Source organism: Drosophila sulfurigaster, chromosome X (genome assembly GCF_023558435.1).
Source record: "Drosophila sulfurigaster albostrigata strain 15112-1811.04 chromosome X, ASM2355843v2, whole genome shotgun sequence".
NCBI lineage: Eukaryota > Metazoa > Arthropoda > Insecta > Diptera > Drosophilidae > Drosophila > Drosophila sulfurigaster.
In genome coordinates, this window is record NC_084885.1 from 15,235,477 (window position 1) to 15,259,444 (window position 23,968).

The 23,968-nt window shown below is 38.2% G+C and overlaps 1 protein-coding gene across 3 annotated transcripts in view; it reads left to right on the forward strand.

The window, feature by feature from the left end:
- The window catches only part of LOC133848047 (glutamate receptor-interacting protein 1), a 30,154-nt gene extending 8,718 nt beyond the window's left edge, over window positions 1-21,436 (forward strand). Inside the window, exons 2-10 of one of the 3 annotated variants that reach the window (XM_062283413.1) lie at window positions 9,764-9,883; window positions 14,111-14,326; window positions 14,397-14,590; window positions 14,745-15,052; window positions 16,127-16,290; window positions 17,974-19,129; window positions 20,016-20,218; window positions 20,279-20,766; window positions 20,829-21,436. In XM_062283413.1, the coding sequence (XP_062139397.1) occupies window positions 9,764-9,883; window positions 14,111-14,326; window positions 14,397-14,590; window positions 14,745-15,052; window positions 16,127-16,290; window positions 17,974-19,129; window positions 20,016-20,218; window positions 20,279-20,766; window positions 20,829-20,930 (2,951 nt within the window). In that variant the 3' untranslated portion in view covers window positions 20,931-21,436. The remainder of the gene's footprint in view (window positions 1-9,763; window positions 9,884-14,110; window positions 14,327-14,396; window positions 14,591-14,744; window positions 15,053-16,126; window positions 16,291-17,973; window positions 19,130-20,015; window positions 20,219-20,278; window positions 20,767-20,828) is intronic. The other 2 variants (XM_062283414.1, XM_062283415.1) reach the window with 2 other exon arrangements.
- The last annotated feature ends 2,532 nt before the right edge of the window (window positions 21,437-23,968 follow it).

Here is a 23,968-nt window from a genome sequence, read left to right on the forward strand (position 1 = left end):
ATATAAAAATAGTTGTTGAACTTAGAATCTTTAGTAAGATATTTGCTTCAATTTTCCCGATCAAAGAGAACTTGGAACCTTTTATTAGATTTTCGACTAATTGAATTTTAACAAACATACATATACATATGTAACTATTTGAGAAATATGATTTTAACAAAAACAATCAATGTTGAAAAAAGTAGTTGTTAAATAAAGCTTTATCTTTTCTTTAATAAAAAAGAATTTCACAATTTTCCGATATATTTCAGAAAGTGAATTACAAATAATAATAATAATAATAATAATAATTTACAAATAAAATGATAAATTTTAGTAATTTAATTTAATAAAATTTATGTTATTTAGAGTAATTGACAAATGAATTTCTTTCGGCATATTCAAGAAATTGAATTTTTCAAAATGCTAAATTTTGATACATACGTCTTTAATAAAAGAGAATCTTACATATTATATATTATGTCATTTTAGAGTAGTTGATAAATTTCCCAAATTTTTCTAGGTTTAATTGATAAATGATAAAAATTGTCCCATGTTTTCTAAATTCAAATATGAACAAGAATAACAAACTAGCTTAGTGAAAGGTGAACCTTAAAGTAATTCCCATGAGGGAAACATCATTGTCTATCATTGAAGTAGAATTTAAACAGTTAGATTGAGTGATTACCTCCTGGGTGGAAGAAAGAAGGTATCTATGAGTAAATTGTTTCACAGGGGCGGCAAATTGTTGCACATTAATCAATCAATCACAAGTGTTCTCCATATGCAACTCTTTGAACCAACACGAATTAGTTGTGTTGAATTTTTTATGGATCACTCCAAGTCGAACTTATTGACATACAGAATTGTGGGGAAGAGGGGTCTACTTTATCCTACATATGTAGGATAGTTTTATGACAGCCGTAAAATGACAATTTTTTGGGCGTTTTATACTTGTATGCTGACATCAAAATCGTTTTCGGTTTTACGACGCAGAGGTTTTGTTGTAAGCCAAAATGTAAGCCTAATGAGCACTTGATAAAATTGAATATGTATAAAGATATAGCTATTGAATGGGTCTACGATATCAGCCGAGGAGGGAGAGGGAGAGGAAGAGGGGGGAGACAAATCGACGCCTATCATTGTGTCAATAGAAAAAGAAGGTTGCTTTATTGATAGTTTCTTGTTTTTTTTGTTTTGTGGGGAAAGTGCACAACCGGAGAATGCAAATGGTAATTGCAGCTGACAGAGAGAAGGAGAGAGAGAGAGAGTGAATGAAAGAATGAGACAGAGATAGAACGTTATCGGTACGTGCGAGGATTGTTCGGTCGGGGATTGGTTATGGGCTATTAACATTTCGGGGCATAAATCTGTGCCCCTTACGGTTGCAACTACAAGCAGCGATAAGAAAACTGTTGGGAAATTATCATGCTCCCATGTACTCGCGTGTGTGTGTGTGTGTGTGTGTGTGTGTGTGTGTGTGTGTGTGTGTGTGCAGTGAAGCGGGGCAGCAGAAAGAGGATGAAGGAGGAGAAGCAAATATGTTGCTGCTTGTTGCAAATGCATATGAATAAATTGTGTGTTCTTTATTTGCATTGCTCTTGATTAAGTGAATATCGTGGCGACACTCGACGCGCCCTCCGATGATCTGTCTTCCCTCTATCTAACCCTCCCCCCATCCCCATCCCCTTCCTCTCTCTCGTCATGTCAACCCTTGGCCCTTTTAGCTGCACAGGGTTGGCCTCAGCTCGAACTCGAATGCGGGCATAAATCAATTGTTGATGCCACGCAAAAACCGGCGTCATAATGAGCAAAACCCGACCACGAATTGCATTCGTGCCACACTCGAGGAGTCGCAGTCGGGAGTCGGGAGTTGGAGTCGGAGTCGGAGTCGCTTTGTGTCATAAAAAATGCTCAATGCATGATATGAGGCATGACTTTGTCTCCTCGGGTCGCTCCAACTCATCATCGTCACATTCTTGGGCCCATTCACAAGTCGTTCACAACCAGGCAGAAGGCGAAAGCAAAGGCAGTTGGTTGCTTCAGCTTTTATTTTAACACAACTCTTGATTACTCTCACTTTTAAGTACTTGACTTACTCTCTTGAAATATTTCATATAAACAATTTAATTGACAACAGGACAGCACAATTTTTATTAGCCTTCTTCGCTGTTAACATACTGTTTACATTATTTGTTAAGCTGTTTTTAACAGCAGACATTTTAAAGAATTTTCATTTTATGTTATGTTAGTTAAAGAAATGTTAAAGAATTTACATATTATGCTATGTTACTAAAGAAAATGTTGAAGAATTTACTTATAGTTATAACAGTCTCAGTCTTGCATTATATCTGAAAATTTTGGCAACAAAAAAAGATAATTTTGTCTGTCCAAAAATTATTTATAAGTTCCCTATATTATGTTGAGTTGTAAAGAGTTTCCTTAATGAATTTACTTGTTTAATATATTAATAGATTATTGCTTTTATTAAACCATAAATTTATTGATTAGTTTCATTCTTCCATTTGGCAATTTTCACTCAAATATTAAGAAAACTTGAAGCATTCAATTCGTGTTAGTAAATGTAAATTTTTATGTTAATTGTATTTCAATAACATCGAATTTTAAAACACTTTTATGAATAAGTTTTCTTTTGTAATTTGTTAGTAAGCAGATTGAATTTTAAATTACTAAAAACAAATTATGTATGCACTCTTTTCAATGTTGTTTAGTTGTCAATTAAAGCTTTTTATAACAATCAGTTAACAGCGTGTTAACAGCGCTTTAACAGTTTAACTTATTTAAACCACTTTCTTAATATTCTCGCTCAGCCCTGGTTTGTGATGTTCTTTTTGGTGTGTTTATGGCAAGCATTAAATAAATGTCAGCGTCTTGCTAAATAGTTGAGGATCTGCCCCTGCGGCAACTGGGCTGCAAATGTGGCATGCCACAGCGCAGCAGTTGCAACTCCTCCTCCTCCTCCATCTCCTCCTCCATCTCCATCTCCGTCAGCTGAATGCGAATGCGAATGCGTTTTTTGCACGCAAGGGTCACCCCAGCCCCTTCTCTCCCCCTCTCTGCTCCCTCTCTGCTCCCTGTCTTCAACTGCCCAGCTACGCAGCGAGGAGAGTTGACTTCGATTCGATTCGGTTTGGTTTGGTTTAGTTGAGCGGCTGTTGCACTTTGGCTGCATCCGCTGCCCTTGCCACAGTCATCCTCCTCTGCCTCCTGCCTCCTGCCTCCTGCCCGGTTTGTGGCATATGTGTGTGCGCTGCTTGCAACATGGGCTGCGGCTTTATCAGATGTTGACATTTTTCTGCCTCTGCTTCGGCTTCTTGTTCTTTTTCTCCTCTTTTCGTTTTTTTGCGGAACCACACTTGAGTTCATTTGCAATAATTGGTTTTTCTTGTTGTCTTTGCGTGTTTCCCCCTCACACTCACACTCCCCACTCCCCACTCCCACCCCCCCTCTCTAAACTGCACTCCAACAAATAGATTCAGTTGTGAAATTTTTGACATATTTCCCTGGTAAGTTGTAACTGTCCTCGGTTATGAAGTGTGTGAGGTTAATGGATACATGACAACGAGGCGAGGCGAAGGCGAGGCGAGACGAGGTCGTGTTCCACTTTCGATCTAATTTTTAGTCTATAGCACCACAAAGATATCTTTGTGCTGCACTTTCCCTAGTTCTGGAATACTGCGCTCTCCGCTCCTGACAGACAGACAGACAGTCAACCTGTCAATGGGACAAGTACTTACAGCACTCGCTCAGTCCGGGCGTCAATCAATCAATCAATCCCGAGTGGTCCACATTCTAAGTAATGCTCCGATAACTAAGACTAAGACAAACGCAAAGGCCTAAGGCACCTGTCGTCGCAAGACTGTTTACACTATATGAGTGTAGTAGAGAACATCGCAATCTCTGGAGCAAGAAAGAGTGCAGATTTGTGTGGGGAAGATATAAAGTAGCTAGCTTTTATAATATGATCGAGTGAAGAGCTAAAATCAACTAACAATCTTGAGTACATAGTTTGTTAATAGTTTTTAGCGTTTTAATCGCGTTCTCTATCGTTGTGATTATGAAATGTCGAATTAAGTGAAGAGAAGAAAGTTCTTTGACAAATATTGAAGATAGTTTGCTAAAGGTTTTTAGAATATCGCTGCACTTTATGTGTATTATAATTCAGCTTCTTTAAATTGTAGATTTGCAAATTTTTTTTTTTATGGATCGTTCTCTAAAGTCATCTTCGATAATCTTTCAATTGAAAACTTATATTTTCTTGAAGCACATTTAGTAAGCTGTGGTTGCAAAGTCTTAAAGTGTTGCTTATGCCAAACTAAATAAATTATTTTTTATCATTTAGAATTGGAATTGGATAACTGACACAAAGAAAAAGAAATAACGACTTATTGTAATTTGTAATAATGTTCTATAAGTAAAATTTCATAAAACCAACACTTATATTAACTGAGTTATAGACAGACAGAGTTGTTTTCTAGAGAGATGAGGCAACTTCGATATAGATGATGGATAAGTATATCTAGAAGATTCTAGAAAATGTAATTTAATTTCTAGAAAATAAGATACTTAAGTTCAATCAAACATACATGATTTTAAACAGTTTGATTTCTAAGACACAGATAAAAAAAATATTAAGAATATTTCTCTATGCAGTTCTATGAGAAGATATATAATATATATTACTTTGTATTATTCCTTAATATATTGTACTAAAAAGAACAGGGCGTGTGTTTCTTCAATTCTCCACTTCATCAAGGCCGCAAGAAGCAGCTGAAGAAGAAGCTCAAGAAATAATTAACAAGGCAAATTCCAGCTGAGAAACTCTGAGAATGAAGTTGTCTAGTTAAAAGACGCTTATTTCAGATCATTAACACAAGAATGTGTGCAGCACAAAGAGAGGCAGATAGAGAGAAAGAGTAAGAGAGAGGGAGAGAAAGAGAGAAAGAGAACGTTGGGGGATTTTGAATGATGTCTATTTTCAAAGTAAATGTGGCAAAGCGCTTTTGTGGCATAACTGGCTGCAAATGTGCCGCAAATGGTGGCCCACAATGAGACGACAAAGAGAACATCTAAAAGCGAGCGACCTCCCGCGAATCCGCAGTCAGTTTGTCAGTCCGTCAGTTTGTCAGTTCATCAGTCAGTCATTCACTCAGTCTTTGAGTTGAAGTTGGATCGGCCTTCAAGTGCTGCCAATCAATTTGCCAGTCGCAAGTGTCGGACTATTTGAATCGGGCTGCCAAGTGATCCGTTGGCTGTTTAATTGCCAGGATTAGATAGATGCCAGGAAGTGGCAGCCAGCTCACCAGCTCCCCTCAACTCCCCTCCCCCTCCCCCTCCCGCTTCTCGTCAACCAACTCTTGTTGCGGCTGAGCGCAATTTCCGTCAGTTTGCCTTGCCACAACTTGCAACTTGCAACTTGCAACTGTCGCCGATAAATTTGAGTGCGTCTGCACATAAAATGAACGGCCAAGCGGCAAAGTCGAAACCCCAAAAATAGTTTGCCTTTTAATGGAGTTTTCTCCGCCCCTCTTTCACCTCTTTCCCCCTCTTTCCACCTCGCTTTCCAGTCTTTGCGAAACGGAACTGCAAATGGCATTGCGAATTTCGAATTTCGCCTGCCAATTTGCAATTTCCTAATGAAGTCAACAAGAACTTGGTTTCGTCAAGCGCAACACAACTTACGCAAATTATGAAAGGCAATCGAGCAGATTTTCTTTTTTCGTTTTTTTTTATTTCGTCTACCAAAAATAGTTCGCCTTATAGAGGAAGTTGTAACTTATTTAGATTATTTCTTGCATAAATTTGAATTACGATTGCAATAATACTAGATAACTTAAGGTAATCGCGTTTTTATTTTATGCAATCGTAATTGTGGAACTCAATTAACAATTAATAATGCAAAACGTCTGTTGAGACGATGCTGAAAAAAAACTGAAACTGAAACTGAAACAAAAACAAATACTTATAGTTTATTTCTGAAACTAATCGCACACATGATTTCCGCTCGACGTGTCCAATGAATTATGTCCGAGAAGCAAACAAAATAAAAATGAGAACTAGTGGGAAATGAAAATCGAAATGAAAAGCCATACGCACACACACTATCACACACACACACACATACTTATATAAATAGCAAAAGAAAATAAAGAGACTGACGATGTAGACGGACAGCGAGAAGTCGCTCCAAAAGTCAGCGCAGAATTGTAAATATAGAAAAATAACAAGTCGAAAAATAGCAGACGAGTCTATGCAACTGCAAGATACCCGGTAGATATAATACTAAGATAATTATGAATAAAAGAAATGTTATTCAAGTTGTGGTTGTTTTATACAATTGAAAACCAAATTTCATTGAATAAACTCTTATAGTTACTGAGATATGGAAACCTAGGAAGATAAATAAAAGTTAGTTTCATTTTTTTTGTAGTTGTACATTAATAAAGCAAATTTCATAATTCTATCTCTTATAGTCACTAAGCTATAGATGGATACAAAAACAATAGTCCTATAAATGAGATGAGTAATTTTCATGATCCCAACTTTTATATTAACTGAGATATAGATAGAGAAGAAGTAAAGTAAATGCCATTTATATTTTATTTGTACTGTACATTTATAAACAATAATAATAAGTGTTATTTACATTATTTTGGTCTTGCAAAAGTCAAATTTTATAATCCAAGCTTTTATAATTACTGAGTTATGCAAATGAGATGGAACAAAATTGTAGAACTGTTCAAATATCATAAAAAAAGGAAGAAAAATATATATATTTTTGATTTTATAAACTTCTCAACCAAATTTCATAACTTCATATTCTTATATTAACAGGAGGCAGAGAAATAAAAGTTATTGAAATTGTATTAGGGTTGTACCATATAAGTACAATTTCGTAATCCTATCTCTTAAAGTCACTCAGTTATAGATGGATAGAAAACCAACAATCAATGTTATATCCAAATTTTATGATCCTATCTCTTATAAACTCTAAGTTATATATGGATAGCAAACTAGCAATCAATGTTATATCCAAATTTTATAATCCCAACTCGTATAATAACAGAGAGAAAGAAAAGTAAATGTTGTTTACATTATTATAAACCAAATTTCTTTATCTTAACTCTCATATAAAGATAAAAGTCATTTAAATTATTGTACACTTCTCAACCAAATTTCATAATAAACTGAGTTATAGACAGACAGTTTGGCAGAGTTATATTCCAGAGAGATTAGACAGCCTTGCAATCTATTTTTCTGTCGGGTATAAAATTGTTAAATGTAAAATGTAAAAAAAGACTTCAAAGCGAATGTGCGCGACAAGTGGCAAAATGTCAGAAACAGCACAGTTCTCTACGCATACATATGTAGTATATGTATGTATATTGTTTAGTAGTTTCTATATGGTGGATATAGCGTAATACTATGGCGATTATTGCGGGCCAAAAGTGGTAGTAAAAAACGGTTTTCCCCGTTGAGAAACTAATGCTTAAAAGTGAATTCAATGAAAATAAATTAGATATAAGTACATATAGAAAATCGGAGCACGCCGCGAAATGTGGCGCAAATGTCCAAAGCGAATGTATCTGCGAGATTCACACACACACACATACAGAGGCAGTTGTATCTAGGCAAATGTATCTGCAAGATGTGTGCGTAGTTGTTGTTGTTGTTGTTGTGCTACGCAAATGAAGCGAAACGTAAAAATTTCGACGTTACGTTTTTTAAACTTCTCCGCCCTTGCCTTGCCTTGCCTTGGCTTTGCTTTTGCCTTTTGCCTTTTCATTCGTTTCGTTCTTTCTGTTCTTTCTGTTTTTTGTTGTGTGTGTGTTTTTGTTGTGGCTGTGCTTTTGTTGTTGTTAGTGTTGTTGCTGCTGGCGGTTTTGCCTAATTATTGTTTTTTGTTTTTCATACTCGGGCAGGCATTAAGAAAAACTTTATGCGCCATTGAAGCGTTCGAAAATAAAAGTCGTGTCCGCAGCGGCCGCCGCGTCGTTTTACGTCAAAGTTTCGCTGTCTCTGTCTCTGCGAGTGTGCGTGTGTGTGTGTGTGTGTGTGTATTGAGGTGTGCTTCTCTGTGTTTTGCTCTCAATGCGTCTTCGAGGGCAGCAACGAGCAGCAGCGGATAGCGGATAGCGGACAGCGGGCAATGCCGCAATTGTAGCACATCGCGCATACGCCGCGTGGCCCGTTTCCTTCTTGTTGTGGCTGTCGCAAATGTTGCCAGCAGAGCAGTGTTGCCACATCGCCACAGCGGGCGATCGCTGTGCTAGGGTTGCCACACTGCGCCACACACATTCAGATGAATGGACCGACTGTGATAATTACTGATCCCACTGATGCGATTTAAGTTGTAAATTTAGATATTTTTCTCATCAGCCACAGACACAGGAAGTGGCTACAACTAAAGCTAAAGCTATGACTAAAGTTATCACTGTGCCTGTTGTGTGTCTCTATATAGGCAAGGCAACGGATGAGAAAGTATTTCAATTTATATTTGTTTTTTTTTTTTAACTATGAAAATTATTTAAGATTTCATATTTGTTAATTTATTCATTCATAATTCGCATTGAAACAATGGGGAAGGATATAGGTTTGCAGCATTTGTTTACCACAAATATAATATTATTTCACAATTATGTTCTTAACTTTAACAAACACTAAATAAGCACATAAAACACTTAGGAATGAAGCACGCAATAAATAAACAAATGAAAACGCCTTTCTCGCAATAGTTTGTTCATAATCTTTCTACTCTTAATTAGAATTTAGTATTTATGAAGTCTTTATTAGTAGTAGAAGTATGAATATTTAGTATTTTTTAGTATTGAGGATTTCTCTATCATATTTCGAAATAAGTGGAAAAAAGTAGAAACAAAACAAGAAGCACAATACAATTAGAGTATTATTATATTATTTTTATTATACCACAAAAATTCAGGTTTTATATTGTTAAATTTTGTATAAGGCACAATGAAAATTCGGCATTCCGTTGTCAATATTCTTTATAAAATTGTTCTTAAGTGATCTAACTGCTGGCCCATATATTTTATTCGGCTGCAGTTCGCTATAATTTCGCATTTTCTTTGTTTCTGCCAAAGAATGGACTGAAAGAATGTTTTCCGAGTCGCAAAATAAAAAATGCCCACACAAAAGAAAGTCATAAAGACAAATTGAATTATTTATTTATTTCGCTTTTCGAAGGAATTTTAATTGAAGCATTCGCCTGATTGAAGGTCGAGCATTGATCACGACTAAGAGAAGAACTCGACGAAATCCCAAGAATAGTAAAAAGTCAGTCGAGTTAAAATTCTTTGTTGCTCCAATTAAACGCCCAGGTGGGCGTGTCCAAAGAGTCGTAAGGGAAGGGAAGGGAGTTGTACTCCTGCCGGAATTGCGCATTTCTTTGATCTTTTGGCACGATTTTTTTGTTGAAGGGTGGGGGATAAATTCAACGGTGTTGATGAATAAATTAAGAATTGCAATGGTCGGTTGGTCCACAACATCATCATACGTTCGCATCTTCATTTCTTTCTTTCCTTTGACAGCTGTTGGCGAAATGTTGACAGCACTCAAAGAGGAGGAGGATGAGAAGGAGGTGGGGGACGGGGGACGGGGAGCAGGTGTGGTCAATGACCGCCTTTGTCTGCAAAGGCAAAAATCACCTTTGATGTTCACGTTTTATGCCTTGATTACATTCATTCATCCCCTCACCGACTCACGACTCACGTTTCCCACTCTGTTCATTTCTCATTTTTCGCAGTTGACCGCGCAATGAGCCCCGCACAATCCGAAGACTCCGGCCTGGCACCGGAAAGGGGCACAACCTATGCAACGATCACGCTGCCACGCAATGCCCTCCATTTGGCCATCAATTTCGCAGGTAAGCAATAATCCATCCACAAAAGTATGGAAACATCAATTGAGAAATTGCTGGAAATTGGGCAACGTTTCAAGTGGCAGCCTAATGGCCCACAGAAGAAGTCGAAAAATCCCATTCCCAACAATAATAACAATAACAACAACAACAAAACAAAACAAAAGATGAATAAGTATATATAGTTATTCTTGTAACATGATTATGAAGGCACCCCGTTGATGTGTTGGCTGGAAAATGTTCTCCCATTGACAGTTGGGAAATGCTTTTTGGTAGATGGAAAACAGCAACCCGCATCTCTTTTTAGATAGTTGAATCTTTAACTGATCTCTGACAGCTGTCAGTTGGCCTAATCATTGGGAGATTGAGAGATTATCAAATATGTTTTGAGTTAAGCATAATTATGTTTAATCAATCTGCAATTTGTTACCAATTTAAGGGTGAGACAGCTGGGGGAATTTTTTCGAATGAGTTTTGCCAGCAATAAAATTATAATTTGACATCATTTATGCTGATTGTTGGACAATTAATAGAAATTTATAATATGTAATATGATATATTATATGATATTTTAAAGTGGTGAAAATTAATTGAAGTCGATTATCTTAGTTATATAGTTAGTTGAGTTGTATATTTTAGTTAAATATATAGCTAAAAAATAAAAATTATTATATTACGGATCGTAGTAGCTTTGGCTGACAATCTGGTATATTTTCAATGTATATCATATCAATTTACCAAAAGTAGCATCCGTTACATTCTTAGTATTTTTCGGTATATTTGGAATGTAGTACTTAATCAATATACCAAAAGTAGTCTTTGGTATATTTTTTAGTATTTTTGCGGTATATTTGGAATGCAGTACTAAATGAATATACATACATAATTTAGCTTTTGGTATATTTTTTAGTATTTTTACGGTATATTTGGAATGTAGTACTAACTCAATATAACAAATTAAGCTTTTGGTATAGTTTTAGTATTTTTTCAGTATATTCGAATGCAGTACTATATAAATATACCAACTACAGCTTTAAATATAGTTTTTTTAGCATTTTTAAGGTATATTTGAATGTAGTATATATAAATATACTGAGTATATGATTTGGTATATTTTAGTATTTTTGCGGTTTATTAAAATACCGCACTGTTCTGCTTTTATGCACAATGGATAACGAGTATCTCACATTCGAACACATTCGACTGTAGTTTTCTTACTTCTTCATATTTCATATTATTGATTTCTAAAGATTGCTAGTTCTTCGTTCTTTTATTATAATAAGTTTACTTATTATTTAACTTATTTCGCTTTCCCATTTTTATTAACAGTCTAGTTGCCATAATTAACAAACATTTCAAGGCTCATTCGACATTCATTCCTTTAATTAATGTGCATTAATTAATACTTGCTTAAAATGAGTCAGCAAAGAAGTCAAGCAACTCATGAATATTTTGTCAGAAACCGTAGCAATTACTTTCACAAAGAAACTCATAATCTGTAATAAGTAACATGAGGAGGCGAGATATAATTTGCTTCTTCATTTTTTGGCTGGTTTTTTAAGAATTGTGATTGTGTCATAAGTAATTTATATTTATTCATGCAAATGGGGCTGGGCCCCGTTTTCAATTTGCGGCTTCTAGTTTAGATTTCTTTGTTTTGGTTTTTGGGGGTTGCGACTTCACATTGTGGTCTGGCGAGGTCTGGAGAGGTCTTTCGCTCTTGATCTCTCCAGCCAAAGTGGGCCGAAAGCGATTTGAATGCGGAACGCGTCCATGTCGATAACATGACGATGACTCTCGCTAGCTGGCTGGCTGGTTGGCTGCTTGGCTGGTTGGCTGGCAAATGCTGTCGTCGCCGCTGCCAAAATAAATCATCATTTCAAACAGACACCTCCTCTCTCTGCCCCCTCTGCCTTTGGGTTGGGGTCGCGAGTCTGTCGACTGCCAGACATTATAATACATATTTCGTCTGCATTCGAAACAATTTTTATATTTCGTTTCCCTGACTAATCTCGACATATTGCGAGAGCAACAAGAACGAGCACACAAACACATTGGACACGGTGCAGCAGACAGAGATAGCGACAGCGCGTGGGGGAGTGAGAGAGCGAGACAGAGAACAAGCCTAGAGCTAGAGCTCAGAGTCGAACTAAAGTCGAAGCGCAGGAATCCAATCCAATCGCAGTCGCAGTCGCAGTCGTTGTCCAGTCGCCGTCTCTGACGTAAGCGTCTGCGACAATGACGTCTTCGCCGCGTCAAGGGAGTGGGAGGAGGAGGTGGGGATGGGGCGTGATTTTTGGCTGGCAAATTGCCCAATGGATGCGCCATCCACTCGCGTTGTTTGTAGCTTGTAGTCTGTCATAATACTAGGCAACAACAGTCCACGACTCGACAGTCCGACAGTCGAGAGTCGCTTTTTTAAGCATATACTTATTTACGAGTTGTCATTGTTATTGTTGTGGCTTTCGGCTTTCGGCTCTTGGCTTTTGGTTTTGGCCAAAAAAGACGACGCGTCTGCGATTGTGTCGCTTGACGAGCCGCTGACAGATATGGAAATGCAGACCAAGGCAACAGGGCAACAACTCGCTGGCCAAAAGCCATTGTCGAAGAGTACTTACTTACGATCACACAGATCACAGACAAAATTCGAAGAGTTCTCATTTCCCATGGAAAACACTTTCAACGGGTGCTTAACTCCATGGAGAAGAGTTCTTTTAATGTTCTGCCGCATTTTATGTTGCACAATAGGCAGATAATGTGCAAAGTTCTCGAAATAGTTGTTAGTCAACAAAATATTTTATGTAGCGTCTGCTATCTGGGAAAATTGACGAAATAATTGCAAGGAATTTGTAAGTGCAGCTAACAAAGTTTGTTGAGAATGGAATGTGATAAAGGGATTTCATTTACATTGCAACTTAGTGGAGTTCAAAGAGGAAGTTTAAGTAGAAGCTGATTTCTTGGTTTAGTCTTTTAGAATGCATGAATAAAAGTAAATATGAGCCAGCTCCTTAAAATAATCTTTGAACTCTAAATTAATAGAGTAAAAACGAAGATTAAGTTACTGCATGATAAAATTTATAGGCTTGTTATATACAGCATAAATATGTATATAGTATATTGATATATTATATTTTGATATATATGTAGTATATTGAAATATGGTATATTTATATTATATGTTGCAATTCACAATTTATAACATCCAATAGCATGTACTTACTATCCAATTCTTATACCAACTACCGATAGGGTAGAAGGGTATTATAAGTTTTTGTCTTCGTTGATTTGGCTGATAATCTATTATATTTTGAGCTCTATGGTATATTATGAATATATTATGTTACTTTATTAATATACCAAATATATCACTTGGTTCCATTTTAGTTTTTTTTTTGTGGAATATTAATTTGGTATATTTTATAATAATTACCGCACTGTTTTGCTTTAATTAGAAATGGGTAACGGGTATTTCACAATCGAGCACACTCAATTGCATTTGTCTGATATTCCGTATGCTTAGAGTTCAAATTTAAGCTACAGGTGGAAATAAAGATCATAGCTGATTACGTATGTAAATATTTTAGCTAATATAGAAAAATTACTTTCATTTAGAGTAAGAAAATAACTTGAAAATTGCTAAGACTCCAAGGTTCTAGAAAACAACTTTGAAGAGTGTTTAAAGGATTGCGTAAAATACTAAGTTATATAATAGCTGAAGCACTGATTTAGACAGAACTGTTTTCTATATGCTTGTAGTTAGAATGAAAGTCACAACAATGAAACAATAGCTATAGCTCCCTATTATCTAATTATGTATTTATTTTATATTACTATGCATCGAGAGTTGGCTTTCACATAGAGTAAATAAAATAACTTGAAAATTGTCTAAACTTAGAGGTTCTAGAAAACAACTTTGAAAGGTATTTAAATGATTGCGTAAAATACTAAGTTATATAATAGCTGAAGCACTAATTTCGACAGTACTGTATTTGTATATACTATATTTAAGTAGTACTAAGGCATCGTCGACAGCATTGCTGTTAACAACCTGTCGAGCTTGGCGCATTGATAAATTGAACTTGCGCAAGATTGATGGAACTCATCTCGCATTTGTTTGTTGTTGTGTGTTGTTGTGTGCGCCAGTTGATTGACTACGATTGATCTGACATTGACTTTGTACACTGTAATGTAATGTTGTAATCTTTCTCTCTTTCTTCTCTCCAAACTCTCCAGAGCGCAATGATCTATCGTATCCACCTGTTATCGGGGCACTTAATCCAGTGGGCCATGCGGCTGATTTTCTGGCGCCAGGCGATCGATTGCATCAGATCGATGGCATCTCGACAATTGGGCTGAGCAATCAGAAGATCATGAACATGCTTTGCGCTGGAGTCGGAGCTGACAACTCGCCGGCGATTGTGGAGATTGAATACTCGCTGCCCGAATGCAGTAAGTTTCAAATGATTTATCTGCAGTTCTATCTCTTCTACTCACTCAACTAATGTTGTTGCTGTTGCAGCAGTTTCCCAAAATAGTCTGTATGTTACCTCGAAACTGGCACAGATCACCGTGGAGCGGGAGAGCGGTTGCCTGGGTCTAACGCTGCGGGGCGGTGCCGATTATCCGCTGATCGTCACACACGTCCGACTGCACGGCCCCGTCTATAAGACGGGTCGCATCAAGCCCGGCGATCGTTTGCTGCGCGTCGATAATGTAAGTGTGTATCTTTGTATCTTTGTATCTTTGGCGTCTTCATTGATGAGCTCCACCTGCTGACAGCCGCTTCCGCTGCTCCATTTCCTTCCGCCTGCGACAACAACTACAACATAATTTTTTTTTCTCTTTCTGCTCTCTCTCCGGTTCTTAGATCTCGCTCATTGGCAAAACACTGGCCGAGGCACAACAGATCATTAAATGCGGCCACGTTTCCGGCTACACCAATCTCACCATCGAATACGATGTCTCCGTCGTCCAGAGTGTCGAGTTCTCCATGGGGCCGCTGCTCATCGAAATCGAGCGACCCATGAACGACAAATTGGGATTGGTGCTCTGCAACTACAGCAGCTCGACGGCCAGCAGCACCGCTGGCACCACCTCCAGCACCGACAAGATTGACGAGGTCACCCAATCGGGCATCTACATAGCCAGCATACTACCCGCCAGTATTGCCGATCGGTGAGTTACATAGTCAAGATGAACGATTTCAATGTTAATCAATTATTGTTATAAAAAGATTTATATGCCTCACAATTCGTGAATTCAGTCTATACTAATAAGCAATATTACTCATTGAAACTTTCAAACAATGTGCATAGCATTAAATTCTTTTTTTATAGTAATATACAATTTAAAAGTATACAGCATTTATTTAGCTGTTAAAAACAATCTCGATTTATATTGATTATTATTATATTTTAATTGAACAGCTTTTCAAGTTTTATAGTTACACAAAATTATAGAACAGGTCAAAAAATTTGAAAATGAATTACCAGAATTATTCATAAAAAGGTGTATTTATATACAGTGGGGAGCAAAAGTAATTCCATAATCAACATTTAAAACAAAATGTGATGTTTCTTATTAGATTGTCCGCTAAATTAATCCATTTAAGTCTTCTTAATCTGGGACGGTTTCTGGATTTTCGAACGTTTTAATTTAAGACTCGTATCTTCTTGGTGCAATTTTGAGATTTACCATTCTTGAAACCAGATTAAAATCTTGAATTTCAAGGTTAAGCAATCTAGTTTTTTTGTAGAATTTTGATCTTGATTTAAGAAACATCTTTCTTGGTACAAGTTTGCCATAGTGTAATATAATCTCGACTCATGATTTTATTCTTGCTAAAATAACACTTTTTTTCTTCTGTGTATAAAATAACACCAGTTTTAGCAGCAAATCCGACAATATTTAGCTTAGTTAAGAAAACGTCTTTAATTACATTATAAAACTTAAACGCATACATAAAAGATGAATAATTATTTGAGTGCTGACTTTTTTGTTATGAAAACATAAAGCATTTTGTTTGTTGATTAATTGGAAACATTGAAATAATAATAAATCAGACATTATTTGGTTTAGTTAAAAAATTGTCTTTAATTGCAAGAAACTGAAACTTAAACGTATTGTATGAAATGTGCAATAGCATTATTAAGTATTATTATCACATGATCGTGGCACATCAAATACAAGTAGGTGAAAAAGACGAAAAGCAAAAACTAACATGCTCGTATTTTGTATTCTGTTTGGCAGCTGCGGCGCCTTATCAGTTGGCGATCAGGTGCTCTCCATCGATGACACAATGATCGAGCACACGGCCTACAGTCCCGATGAGGTGATGACCATATTGGACACGAGCACAGGACGGGGCTACACACAGATGCAGATAATGCCAGCTCATGCGCTCGCCCGACGCGGTAAGTTAACTTTGCTTCTCTTTTTTTGCTGCTTGCTACATCAACTGTGCCTCACCTCTGCTCTGCGTGCCACACAACTGTGCCACTAACTAACTAACTATCAGCGGCTTCGGCTTCGGCGGCTAAAGAGTAATGTCTCTGCAGTCAGTTTGGCTATCGCGGCGAATGAATCGCGGCTGCTTCTCAAACGCCAAAAGGCTTCCAAGGCGATGCTCCAAAAATGGCGCCATGAAGGTCGACGATGGTGTTGTCTCTCTGTCTCTCTCTCTCTCTCTCTCTCTCCTCTCTGTCGATTGTGTCTGTCGTTATGTCTCTCTGTCTGTTGTTCGATCGGTCGGTCGGCGTGGGCGTCTGCTTAATGAATCGAGTCCACAGCTAAAACAATACGCTCCCAATTAGCGAGGGTTGCCTCAATAGTTTCCCCTTCTTGACAAACTACTATGAATGAATGTTTGAATGTTGTTTTTATTCTCGTTTGTCTAACTTAGATGTCTAAACATTTTTTGTTAAGTATTAAATAGAAATTGCAAATGAAGTTCACAACCATCAAAGTATTATTATTAGTAGCAAATGTAGAATGTAGCAAATTAAAATAAAAACTTATTAGCTTTCAAAAATAATTAACTTAATAGCAAGAAAATTTCTTTTTGACTTCAACTTTTTATTATTAATTGAATTTCACTACTTCATAAAAAATTTGATTGAAAATGATTTTAAATTAATTGTCATTTATACATCAAAGTTAGAAGATTGTATACAAATTTTAATTTTAATCAAGCTAACATATTCTAAAAATGCGAAAAACGTAACTTTTTCCAATAATATTAAGTTTTCATCAAAATTTTGCATCTACTTTGTAAGTTACTTTCATAACAATTTAAAATTTTGTCACATTTCATATTATTACAAACACAGAAGTATGTAAAGTATGGAATATTGCAATATATTCAAAAAGTTTCATATATTTTCCATAGTTATTTTTTGCAACTCTTTATTGAATTGGTCTAGTGCACAAATCACTAATCTTTCAATTGCTAAATTCCTGTTTTTCTCCTAGTAACATTTTTATATAAACGTATTGAGCAACCCTCGCTGAAGCATGAGCCAAGAATGCCAATCAATTTGTGTTTGAGTGCTGTGGAAATGGACGAATAATTCGTTTGCTTTGCTTCACTTTGCTTTTGCGTTAGCGTTGATCTCGAGGGAGGGCAACAAAGACAGAGAGGGCGACTAGAACTTGGGCTGTAGCTGTAAATTGTAGTGCTCGATCGACAGGAGAATAAACAGAGACGGAGTAGGCAAAAGAGCCCCGCGCCCTCCTCCACACACACAGAGCATATATTCTAAGGAAGCTAAGCTGCTGGATTAGCTGCAGTCAAAGTGGCCGCTCTGCCGTCATGTGAACCATTTCTCACACATGGCCATCAGCTGTAGCTGTAGCTGGAGTTGGAGTTGGAAGACAGAGCGTCAGAGATCGAAGATCGAGTGTTAAAAGCTTTGGCCAAGTTTGGGCAAGAAAAGACCCACAATAAATATAGTGTGTGTGGGGATCTAAGCGACAGCTGGTCGCAGAGGGGCGTCCAAAAATAGTCTCTATCTCTCTCTCTCTCTCTCTCTCTGTCTATGTCTGCATTTAATGGGCATCTTTTAATGGTTTCGTGGTTCTTCTTGTTGTTGTTGCAGGTCACACGGCACTGGGCAGCCCCAAGTATAGCTTCAGCACGCTGGAGTCACGCAAGTCGACGGGCCGCCAGCGACAGCGTTTCGTGCGCAAGAGCTCGCTGCCCCTGGAGGGAGGAGCAGTAGCCAACGGAGGAGGCGGAGGAGTTGCCAGCAATGGGCACTCAAGCAGCCTGGGCTTGTGTCGTGCCGAGAGCTTCCCCGTGTTGCTCGACTGCAGCCAAGGTGCCGGCATTGTGCTGGGCAACACGAGCAGTTGCGGTCGCGCCGTCAGCATTGCCCAGATCCTGCCCGATTCGGTGGCGGATCGCAGTGGCTGCATCCAGCCGGGCGATCGCATTGTGGCCATCAACAAGATGTACAGCCTGGAGGCGGTGGCCATGCGGCAGCTGCTCGAGGGACACCGCAGCAGCAACAATGGCGCCACAGCTGCTGCCAATTGGTTGGAACTCGAGGTAGAATTCGACATGCCCGATGCGGTGGTCCCTTCCAGCGGTGTGTTCAATGTGAAGCTGCTGCGCACCGGCAAATGTGGCCTCGGGTTAAGTGTGAGCGGATCGAATCATGCGGGTCTGGTCATTTCGGATGTGAAGATCGGCAGTCCGGCGCATCGTTGTGGCTCACTGCGACCTGGCGACATTTTGCTGGCTGTCGATCAGCATCCTGTGCAGCATTTCAATGTGGACGCGCTGCTCAAGGAGTTGCCCACACCGCCCACGGCCAGCGCTGACTTTACCACGCTGACCATCAAGCGTGTGGTGCTTCCAGACTTTCTGCCCAGTCCCAGTCCCATCTACAGCAATTGCACCACAGTTGTGCCCGTCGCTGGGGACAGCGAGCTCTACAGCAGCGCCTATGTGGCCAAGTACAACGATTGCATCTCGCTCAAATCGAACACGCCGCAGCCGGATTACTTTCGTGCCGCCAGCCTCGATGACACCGGCAGCCTGCAGTCGGTGCAGCTGCGACATCCCAGCGCTGCTCCCACGGCCATCTGGCCAGGAGGCGGCAACAGTTGCGCCAGCAGCAGCAACAGTCGCAGCTTTGCGGCGCCACCGAACACACAGAGCCTGACCACCGAGCTGCCCGAGGAGGATGACGAGCAGGACGAGCATGATGCGCATCACTACGGCGGCTACGAGCTCAATCGCTATGCCAGGTAAGTGAAGATAGGGTAAGAAATATAGTAGAATAGGGTATAAAATAGGTGAGTAATATTATTACTTATTAGTCCTTCAACTGCTTTCAAAGCAAAGTCCGTCTCTTTGTATTTGCCTGTCTTTCCGTTTACAAAAGCAACCAGATCTCTGCAACTATGAAGTGTAGAGATCAAAATTTGCTAGCAACGTTGTTTAGGGTCTTAAGCAGATGACAAACTATTTTAAAACCTATTAATTTTCAATTTCACATCGAGTTCGAAAGTAAAAGCGAACGTTAATTGAAATTGAACTTAGAAGATTATTTATTTTGAGTTTTCATAAATTTAGCATTAATAATTATAACACTATAATTGCAAAATATGTTATGTTTGCTAATATTGCTTAAGTTGTCTTGTAGCTTCGTTACGTTTTCGTTTCGCTTTTACAACTTTTTGGTCATCGCTTTGCTATCGGAACGTTTCATTTCTAATAATTACTTTGTAGTAGAGAAAAAGCGACATTTTAACAGTTTTGATCACTCGAAAGTATGTATATTTGCTTTATTTGTAATCGAAAGATATTCTACTTTCGGTTTTGCCGTAAGGATGCTTCATTTTAGTTGTTTTGAGCTCTCAACATTTAATGAGTTTAGTATAAGAATACATAAGTATCTACTTCAGAACAAGAATAGAAACGTGTCCTCCAACTGGATACTATAGTAAACCTCAATTCGACCGAAATTGTTGAATTAATATAAGAAACACAGCAATAAATAAAAATAAAATAGTATTTTATAGTTAAACAGGTTTATTACATAAGAATTTATAATAATAATAATATAATATAAAGAATTTATGATTTTATAGAAGCCTAATGATAACGTCATTGATCTATTCTTTCCTTCAGCGTTGACTGCACCGCATTGCCACCGCCGATGGAGAACAAAGTATATGGCTCGGCGGCCAGCTCGAGCAGCAAGAGCAGCGGCAGCAGTCTGCATCAGATCATCTTCACGGTGCGGCTGGAGCCAAAGGGCGGACTGCTCGGCATCACGTTGGCTGGCAGCGAGGACATCACCAAGCCGATTACCATCAGTGGCTTGGTAGAAGGTAAGTAAAGTTACTTTCACACTTTAAAAGCTGCTTTCTAACATTGTACATTTACTTCAGGTGGCATTGGACACAAGAACGGACAGATCCATGTAGGAGATCAGCTGCTGGCCATCGATGAGCACTCGGTGCAGGGCATGCCATTGTCGCATGCCACCAGCTTGCTGCACAATCTCGGCGATCTAGTCGATCTGAAGATACTGCGCAGTCATGACATTAGCAACACATCGACCAGCGGCGTTGGTTTGCCACAGGCTCAGGCGATCTATGCCAAGGTGCAGCGACGTCCGCGCAGTCCGTCCGCCAACACGGAGGCCAGCAATAGCAACAACAACAACGGCAGCAGTAATAACAATGCGAGTGCAAATAAGGATCAACAGCAGCAGCGCATCTTTCATGTCACACTTTATAAGGATAAAGTCTACGATGACTATGGATTCTCGGTGTCCGATGGACTCTACGAGCGTGGCGTGTTCATCAATCGCATTCGCAGCGGAGGCCCCGCGGACATGTGCGGCCAGCTGAAGCCCTTCGATCGCATCATGCAGGTGGGTTGCGCTTTGAGGGAATCTGACTTCGAATCGACTAATGAGAAGTTTCATTTCAACAGGTTAATGAGATGAAGACGCAGGACTTTGATTGCTGCCTAACGGTGCCGCTGATCGCAGCTGCCGGGGACAAGATCGAGATGATCATGCAGCGCACGGAGTGAGAGCAACTAGAACAAACCAATTCTAATACTCCATCATTCTCCATCTGCAGCCGGAGTAAACCAAAAGAACAATTCTTCACGCTATTCTATTCTTTTTTTTTTTTGAGAGATAATCTTTAACTAGTTGTATCTTAAGTCTTAGTGCTAAGTGCCATTTTGTATCTAACTTATGTCACATTTAGACGGTTAGTCACAAGTAATCTATAATCTGTAATCTGTAAACTTTAAATTGTAATCCATAATACGCAAATCCCGTTGAAACTTCCCCCAACGAATAATATGAGCGACAATAAGTTAAATGCCACCCAAGTGCCTGGAACATCCTGAACGAACACCTTGCCTTGCTTTTACCATAACCAAGAATCGCCATCTTGCATCTTTGAATAGCTCCTATACGGAAATTATTAACTATATATACACACATACATATATTATTTTGTTTTATTTTTATTTTTGACATTGACAAGGAGTAAACAATAAATAAAATCAACCTAAAAACAACTACTGGCAAGATTACTCCGTTTCAACAATATTTGTTTGATAGGCATTTGAAATACCAACCGAACTTAAATCAACACAGCAAGCAAAAATACAGCAAATAACTAAGAAGTATAAAATATTAAAAAAAAATAAATTGTTTAAATTTGCATATCTGTAAGTTGCTCTAAAGTTTAAAATTTAAAATTGGCGCGACTGCAAAATATTACATTTTTGTAGCATACATTGAGGGGCATCAATGTGCATCGTCATTCCAATAGATGGCGCTACAAATTATGAAACTGAATTGCTTAATATTTGCTTGCTGCTGGTTTATGTTTGCCTGGTATTTCACCTGGTTAGTTGGAACTCTTCGCGGCTTTCGCTGCCACATTCAGTGATCAACACCCACAACAACCCTATTAGTAATTGTTGCTGTAATTACTAATTTTGTTGTAATAGTTGTTGTTGTTGTTGTTGTCTAAATGAAACCGCCGCATCAGAAAAGTGTCAAATCATTATTTGAAATACCAGGCGAACATAAATCCGCAGCAAGCTGAAATACAAGAACAAAAGAATTAAAAAATGTACTTTCAAATTTTTAAGCTTTTGTTTTTATGCCAGTTGCTTAAGAATTTGAATTTGGCGCGCTGACACCACTGCTAAAACATTCCATATGTTGTAGCATACTTTGAGGGGCATCGATGTACATCGTTATTGCGATAGATGGCGCTACAAATTATTAAACTAAATTGCTGTATATTTGCTTGCTGCTGGTTTATGTTTGCCTGGTATTTCACCTGGTTAGTTGGAACTTTTCGCGGCTTTCGCTGCCACATTCAGTGATCAACACCCACAACAACAACATTAGTAATTGTTGTTGTAATTATTGATTTTGTTGTAATAGTTGTTGTTGTAATAGTTGTTGCTGTAATAGTTGTTGTCGTTGTCTACCCGAAGCCGAGGCATCTGAAAAGTGCCAAATCATTATTTGAAATACCAGGCGAACATAAATCCGCAACAAGCTGAAATACGAAAACAAAAATATAAAAAAATGTCACACACGGGCATTTGCGCACTCGATTTGCGAAGGTCATGTAAATCTAGAAAGTTGCAATTCAAATTTAAACTCAGCCCCAAAGTATGCTACAAAAAAATTTAATGCATCTAGATGCATCTGCAAGTTGTAGATAAATGATTCTAGCTCAGTCATATCCTGTCGGATATTGACGGGACTTGTTGCAATCGATTCGTGGGATCGATAACTATCGATTGGCATCAAAAAACGATGGTGTTATCTAAGAATCCAACACTTGTAAAATTTCAGCTTCAGAGCGAGTAGAAAATTGTCGAAATTACAAAATCCTGAATATTTCGAAAAGTAACAGGACGATTTGGATGTCCTTTGAACGGTTTATAACCCTGTTAAATATAAATTGATTGACACTAATTTCAGCGTGATCCTGCCAAGGACTCTTGAGATATAGCTAATTTTTTCTAGAGCAAAAAGTCCTTTTATCTCAGCTGTTTGAAGGACTTTCAAGGATATTGTTTTAGTTTCTGCATCCTTTCATAACCACCTATCGATTTGGAAAAGGACATCCGAATCGTCCTTAAAATGGCGAAGTTACAGCGGAAAATCTGAAATTAGGACAATTTTTCTATGCCACCCCCTTGGAAAATTTTTGAGTTTTATTTTTGGTTTAATTTTGCAAATCCTTGAATGCAAATCGATACTGCTGGCATCTGTGAATACAAAAATGCATGTCCTTTCGAAATCCTTTCAAATCCTGCCGAGTTATAGCTACATTTAGGATAACTATTGACTTTGGCGCATCCTCAAAGTATGCAACAAAAAATTTATTTGCATATTCAGTGATCAACACCCACAACAACACCATTAGCAATTGTTGCTGTAATTATTGATTTTGTTGTAATAGTTGTTGTTGTAATAGTTGTTTTTGTAATAGTTGTTGCTGTAATAGTTGTTGTCGTTGACTACCTGAAGCCGAGGCATCTGAAAAGTGCCAAATCATTATTTGAAATACCAGGCGAACATAAATCCGCAGCAAGCTGAAATACAGCAAGTAAATTACAATTTGAATTTGGCGCGCTGAGACCACTGTCAAAATATTCCATATGTTGTAGCATACTTTGAGGGGCATCGATGGAAACATGTTACTTGCTGGTGAGTTATGTTCGCCTGGTATTCCACATGTGAAGTTTGGACTTTTCTGCAGTTTGTGGCTGCATCGAGTGGACAACAACAATAACATTAATAGAACTCGTTGCTTGCCAATCGACAGTCCTAATTTGTTTTGACTCTAAAAAAGTGCGTGCCTGCAAGACTTAAAAACTTGTCCCAATTTAAACATTGTAGGTTTATTTTTTACACCTTTTATTGATTCATATGATTCGTCAATTACATTTACACATAAATATATATAGGCTAATACTTGGCGCGATGCTGCGCGATTTCCACTAAACTTCTCCGACCTTATGCTGGCTGCTCTCTCTCTATGCATTTCAGTGACTTTCACTCCGAAATGCAAACTGCTTTG